Source organism: Chrysemys picta, chromosome 3 (genome assembly GCF_011386835.1).
Source record: "Chrysemys picta bellii isolate R12L10 chromosome 3, ASM1138683v2, whole genome shotgun sequence".
Lineage (NCBI taxonomy): Eukaryota > Metazoa > Chordata > Testudines > Emydidae > Chrysemys > Chrysemys picta.
Window position 1 is genome coordinate 108,886,966 of NC_088793.1, and position 7,369 is coordinate 108,894,334.

The 7,369-nt window shown below is 42.3% G+C and overlaps 1 protein-coding gene across 3 annotated transcripts in view; it reads left to right on the plus strand.

Annotated features, from left to right (window-relative positions):
- Window positions 1–2,482, plus strand: part of AIG1 (androgen induced 1) — a 192,330-nt gene extending 189,848 nt beyond the window's left edge. For all 3 annotated transcript variants that reach the window (XR_010600111.1, XM_065590306.1, XM_065590307.1), the window contains one exon: window positions 1,826–2,482. Coding sequence is in view for 2 of the 3 variants with exons in the window: in XM_065590306.1 (XP_065446378.1) it covers window positions 1,826–1,863 (38 nt within the window). In the remaining variant the exon portion in view is untranslated. The remainder of the gene's footprint in view (window positions 1–1,825) is intronic.
- The last annotated feature ends 4,887 nt before the right edge of the window (window positions 2,483–7,369 follow it).

Sequence of the window (7,369 nt, forward strand, 5' to 3'; positions counted from 1 at the left end):
TCTCAGTAGGCTCAGCAAGGCCTTTAGCTACGCTTCAATTTTCCCCCAGTTGGTTAGGAGACACTGACCCAGATTCTTTTGGTTCAGCAACCTGGAAGCCAGCAAATGGCATGAGTCACCTGCTGTGTGGCCATGTTTGAAGCTTGGTATATAAATCAGACCTAAAGTGTATGCTAGGAACACCACAACCATAAAAACGGTAAAATAATAATTATATGTAAAATTTGAAGCAAAAAATATTTGGAAACCAAATCTTTAAAAGGGGCCTTCAAATTAAAACAATCTGACTTGAGAAGGTTTCATTTATTTCTGTGATCCTTTTCCTCTGGAGGTGCATTAAGAAAAAACCCCAGTACTGACTAAATGATTTTGTAGTTTGTTTTTCCAACCTAAACCACAAACATGATAGGGAAGGAAAAAATTGCGCTTTCCACAGGCCTTCTCTGGGTTCAAGATACCTGCATTCCTGCCAAACTAATTGATCCATGTGCAGTAGAATACCTCAGAAGAAAGGAAAGAGACTCTTTTTAAAAGACAAATGCAATGCTGTAATTAAAACCACTGGGTAAGTTCCTCACAGCACAGGACACAAGGGACCTGAGATTGGCTCTGGAGCAGACTCTTAGGCCAATAGTGTTCTTTTGGAGCCAGCCCATTTGTTTTGTTTTTCAGACCTTTGACTATGGCTATCCCATGGTTGCTGGCAAACCAAAAATACAACGCCCATTTTATTCAGACTGCTGGCAATGTCTGGAGCCATTTGTTTCCTTATGGCTTCTTTCAGTAAAGTCTCCTCTGTAAATGCTTTCCTCCTACTCCCTATCTGGGTATTAAAAGGTACATTTTCAGAACAGCCCATGGGAAGAATGAACATCCGTGCACATATTCCATTAGTAGGTAATATCATCTATGGTTGGATTTCCCTTTTGCTGCTTTCAAAATGACTTTCCATCGCCCTTTAATCCTGAGAAATCTTTCTTCTGCGATTTGCAACAGTCCAGGAAACCGCCAAAAGAAACATTTTCAGACTATCTTTGATACTTTGGACAGGGAGGTTTAGTCAGAAGAAACAAAATGGACAAAAGAACAACACTTTTGCTAGAGTCTAATAATAAATTAATTGCCCAGGAACAAGCATCTGAAAGAGCTGACTTTTCATCACCAGGAGAACAATCTGTTGCCCAACCCAGCCGCCTTTCAACACAGACGACAGAGAGCAGTTCTGCAGCAAGGACAAATCTTCTAAAGAGAATATGTACTGTGCTCATGCTACCTAGATTACTAAAAGGAATGGACATTAATGAGAAAAAAAAACCCTATTAGCAGTAATTGATTCTTTGTGCGCTGTCAGGAAAAATGACTTCTACTTATGATTTTTTTTTTTAAATCTGACAATGGAAAGAAAGAAAAAGAAACCTAAATGGAATTAGCAATAATAGTTTTGAAAATGTACTTTAAAAAAATGTCAGCTGCTTAGCTTCAGCTAATGGTAGCCATAATAAAATCTGCTCTGTTTTGTTTGTATGTAAGCAATTGGAGCCCCAGGAGACAATTATATTCATTCTCCTGAAGCAGTCAGATGCAGAGTATGCTATAAATTCAGATTAAGATTCTAAAAAGAGTCCTAGGGAAGGAAAGGGTTAGGTAGGTTGTTACCAGACAACTGCTGGTTTCAGGTGTGTAGATGTTCTTTTCCTTCACAGCAGGTCAGGTAACATGACAGAGGCTGCTAGCAAAGAAGAAGATTACTGTATTAGGTTTCTAAATAAATAATCTGTTTTTATTCACTCAGGTGTTTTAAAAGGTGTTCTCCATATTGTTTCAGGTATAGAAGAAGGAAAAGAAAAGCCTAAAATGGACTGAGCATTGAATGCAATAAGGAGAGTTTGCTTTTTGCTCCATGGAAAACTTTTCAGCTTGAACAGATGCTGGCAGGGAAAGGAATCTCTTGGAAAAAAGTTTATATGGACCATGTACCCAATGCTTTTATTTAGAGGAGAATTGATTTTAGCTAAAAACATTAAATATGTGTTGATACTCCTCTTTCCAATATTCGTACATATCATATCCATGGGGATATGTATATTAATTATCTCCACAATGTTCTCAACATGCATTATTATATACATCAATGTAAATGTATTTCCATTTATTGTGAGAGAAATGATGGGTCCATTTGTGTATCATTTTCAGAAAGAGGTTAAGCAGATAGGCCGACTATGGATAAATGTAATAATCCTGTATATTTCAGAGTATACTGTAAAGATCTATTAAAAGACCACTACACAAGCTTACCTGAAGAAATAATCTAATTGAACTATGATATATTAATGTACCAGTGTATAACAGTTGCCTTAAGCAGGCAATGTTAATAGTAATTATATCAATTGAATCAAACCCTAATTGTAATTAGAATCTATGTGCATATGATGGAACTTTTCTTAAATACAAAAGCACATAAATAAAGAACAAAATATGCCCAGTTTTCTGTTTCTGAATGCTGCTTCTCAGAATTCCAGATGGATAGATGCAGCATATACTGTATAATCTATTTCCAGTTTTTGTTATGTCACCTGTAGATGATGGCATTTCTGCGTTAAGTTCTTTCCTCTCAATTTCTAATACAAAATTGACTGCCGTATAATATGCTGAAGTCCTGAAACTGGGTAGCCAAGCCCTGGCTCTTAACAGATAAGTGGCAGTACATAGTGTACCAGAGAGATTGCATTCGGGCCCCCATTCAGGAAGGCACTTAAGTGTATTGGGACCTTAGTTTCTAAGTATTCGCCATGGTCTATGTTCTTTTGCATTCCAATTGACTACCAGGCAATTAAAAGGGAAATGTTACAGCCAGGGGAAAGCTGTGTGGGATTAAAATTAATGAACAGAATTATTTTTAACAGGAAAATATACTTAAGAAAAAATAATCTTCCAAATATGCAAGTACTTTGATGTCCAGCTCACACACACTTTATAATGATATTGAATTTTTTAAATATACAAAAATGTATTTACGTAAATGTTTGTAAAGCACTCTGATGGTGTAAAGTGTTGTACATGTTCAATATATATTTAATAAGAGGGACAATGTCAGGGGGTTGATTTGGCTCGACAGTGGTCCTAATCTGGAACTAAAATTTGTTAGTGTGTCCATTCTGGATTTAACCGCAGAACATGACATGCAAGTTGCAGTGTGATTTACTATCAACAAATTGGTATACATACAGTACGATAAGAAACATTGCAGGAGTTGTGGTTTTTGGGGGGGGGGAGGGGTTAAACAGAGATTTTGGGATGTGGTAGTTGGTTGTTTAAAAAAGCAGGATCTATTTAAAATACAGTTTAGGAGTACAGTTGGCTAGACATTCCAGATGGACTAAATATTAAAATGCCATAGGAAAAGTTTTAATTCTTAAAACTTTCACAATGTTTCCTTTAAATTTCAAAAACAGGGAAAATTCGAGTTAAATCTCCACCACACACTTGACCTACTCATACCTATTTGCAGTGTTGTTTTAGCCATGTTGGTCCCAGGATCTTAGAGAGACAAGGTAGGTGAGGTAATATCTTTTATTGGACCAACTTCTGTTGGTGAGAGAGACAAGCTTTCAAGCTACACAGAACTCTTCTTCAGGTCTGGGAAACTAAGGGCATATCTACACTATAATCTTAAATCGACCTGTGTTAGGTCAATTTATAGCCACCACAGTAATTACTGTGGTGGCTGATGTCCATAGTACTCTCCTTCTGTCAATGGTGTGTTTCCTCACCAGGGGCGCTTCCGCTGACTGAAGAGAGGCAGTGTGAGGGGCTGAGAGTCAGGGCTCTCAGCTCTGCAAAGCCCAGCTGCCTCCAAGGCTTCTCACCTTCCCACTCTCAGCCAGGAGTAGGGAAGAAGCCACACAGGGCCTCTTGCCTCTGGCAGAGAGATCTGTGCCTGAGGTCTGGCCAGCTGGCAGGGAACCGAGTGCCCAGGGGGGAGGGGGCAGCCAGGCTCCAAGCTGGGAGCTTCAGTTCAGCTGGGCTCCCTGCTGGGAGCAGGGAGCCAGGACCCCAGGGGGCAGCAGGGTTCTCAACAGGAAGTGGGGAGCCTGGGTGGCAGCACAAGCCAGGAGCCTGGGTGGCAGCCCAACTTGGAGCGGAGACCCAGCAACAGCCGGGTTGGGGAGCTGGGCTTTTTTGTCAATTTCACGGCTCCAGTGGAGCCATGAACTTTACAAGACAGCCAACTGTCGATGTAAGTAACTTAGTGTCTACACCAGTGGTTCCCAAACTGGGGTTTGTGAACCCCTGGGGGTTCATGAAGTGTTACAGGGGGTTCTTGGGAAAAAATTCCCTAATGGCGGACAGAGCTGCCCATAGGGACTCCAGGCAGCACGGGGCAAGCAGCCCGGAGCCTCTAGACTTCCAAGAGCTAAGCAGCTCAAAGCAAGCATATCGATCACACTGAGGAAATTTAAACTTCAAAACTCCTTATAAGAAATGGAAAGGGAGGTGGATTTTTTTTTTGCTGTTTTTAAAATAAATAAGCAGCTAGTATTGTTTTTAAAATTATTATGAAGAACTAGTTTGAGCTTTGTTGTAACGTGCGTTGTTTTCCTGGACTGCTCAAGACCTGAATGCTTGTGTAGGAGGAACTCTTTGAGTTGGCTTCTTAAATACCTTTATGCTGTTTCACATCTGATACTCCTTGATGAAACATAGGAGCCTTGTCTTATAACAGGCTTATTCAAAGTGATACAAGCTACAAAAGTGAGATCTTGGAAGAGTGTTGCCGTTTTCATAATGTAATAAAAATACTGTAATGATAAATAATAATTAATAATAAATAGTGTGTAATAAGCATGTCATAAAAACACATTTTATATTTCCAAGATCACTTCTTTTTATAATTTATATTCAGGTAAAGGAGAAAATCCCTGGAAATATTCATTTTTAGGAGGGGGTTCGTGAGACTAGACATTTTAGTGAAAGGGGTTCACAGGTTGTTAAAGTTTGGGAACCACTGGTCTACACTGATACTGCATCTTCCTAACTAGACCAGCATAAGCCCTACGCCTCTCATGGAGGTGGAGTTATGATGTTGGTGTAGTTAGGACACTTACGTCAGCTATTGTGTGTACACTGATAAAGTTAGGTCAACATAAACTGCCCTATGTTGACCTAACTGTGTAGTGTAGACCAGGGCTTACTCAGGCCAGGTCTACATTACAGACCTATATTGTTATAATTATATCATTCAGGTGTGAAAAATCCACTGTAGTACTGTGCGTGAAGACAAGCCCCAAGAGTGTCGCAACTAACTACAATGTGGAACAGATTGTTTAGAATATACTAGAAGAAGTTAACACATATTCTAAGGGACCATTCAAGGTGAAGTGGCGCTGGTGCAGGGTGGACTAGGTCCAGAGGCCCCCTACTGAAGACCTTGCGGCCCTGCAACACCCTGTCCCAGAATAGAGCAGTGAGAAGTCCTCCAGGGAGCCTAGAGTGGCTGCAGAAGAGCAGCCAATCAGAGAGGCTGCTGGAGCAACCAATAAGGGGCCAGAAGGGCCAGATAAAAGGCAAGCAGCAGAGCAAAGTAGAGCCTTTAGTTGCTGTGTAGAGCTTGACAAGGGAGGACTGGGTGCCTGGCTAGTTAGATGAACACCAGGACTGTGGATAGCTTACTGCAGAGAGCTCACCAGACAGAACTGAGCCCAGGGAAGGGTGCCAAAGAACTGCTTCCTGGCTGGCTGGATAGAATAGCAGCAGAGCCATCGAAACATCAGTGTGGGAAGGCTGAGTCCAGGGCATTGAGCATAAAACCTGGCCAAACCAGATGAGAGTACTGAGATGGATCCTGCTGGACTGGTAGCAGACTGAGCCCAGGGAACACTGCTGAAAAGGACACCAGTTGAGGGTACCGAGAAGGGCCCCAGCTAGGTGTCTGAAGAAGGCTGTGCCTCTGGGAAGATGCCTAAGAGTTATGGCCCCATACCAGGGCTGTGATAAGGACTCTGGAATGTATATCCTGGGATAGTGTGTGCAGCTCAGCTGGAGGGCTGAGCTGCTGAAGACCAGCTGAGAGAACCAGTGGCCAGGGGTGCTTGCGAGAGGCAGGTACCACCCTGATGTAAGACCAAAAAAGAAAAGCAGGCTCACACCTAATCGAGAGGAAAGGGGGCCATCCATGAAAGGTGTGTGGTTCCCCTCCCTCCCCCGGGTGAAAAGGCTGTTTGCAGGCACCATTGGCCAGAGAAAAAGGGGCATGCACAAGAGGCAGGTGCTGACCCCGTTACGGGCCCTTACCACTTCTACTGTCAGAGGACAAAAAAGGGAGGTTAGTAGGTTACGTATTGTTTTAATAAACTATAAATCCAATGTCTTTATAAGACCATGTTTTTAATGTCTAGCAAGTTTATGACTTTAAGCGTCAGGCATGTCTTTTGAAGGTGTTGTGCAAGTTTCCTTTGAGGACAAGAACTGAGAGGTCAGATATGGCGTAATCACTTTGTGAAAAGTGTTCGTCCATGGGTGGCATGGCATTTTTGTCTTATAATTTTTTTATGTGAGTTCATTGAAGAGCATAGTGATTGTCTGGTTTCACCCACATAGTTGCTATTGGGGCATTTGGTGAACTGGATGAGGTATATCACATGTGATAGGCATGTGTAGGCCCCATAGATCTGGAAAGGTGTGTTGTCCGGGGTGTTGATCATTGTAGCAGTGGAGATATGTCTGCAGGTTTTTGCATGTGTTATTCTGGCAGAGCCTGGTGCCACTTTGAGATGGTGTATCTGGTCTGCAAGGAGCTCTTGTCTGATGAAGTTGGGGGTTGTTTGAAGACCTAGATAATTTGTCCCTTGCTGTGGAACCCTCATTAATGACTGCATTTGCCAATGTTACATACTAGTGTTAAGAATAAATTCTAATATAAGGGGAGCTGGTAGTGACCACCTACATTTAGATTTCCTAACACTTTTCATCCAATCCACAAGCCAGGAACTGGTCTGGTGACTTTCAGGGCAGGTATATAAACCTCACCGGAGGACCAGCAGCTTAGTTTGCTCAATGTCACTCTAGGGCTTGCAACTCTCTCCTCCCCAAGCCTTAGCCTGCTCCAGCCCTGGTCCTGGCCCTGCTCCAGCCTTGCTCTCACTCCAGCCCACCTCTGGACTCCTGATTCTGGCTCTGACACCTGACTCCAGCCACTAGGGCCAACTGCCATGGCTTCAGCCACTAAGCCTGACTTTCCCCATCATGGTTGCTGACAGAGATAGATATCTAAATGCACAGTTAGGCACCTAAATCAAAGTGACCTTACTTTCAAAGGCGCTGAGTACACACAACTAGTATTGTCTGCTGTTGGATCTGTAAGCATCAGTAC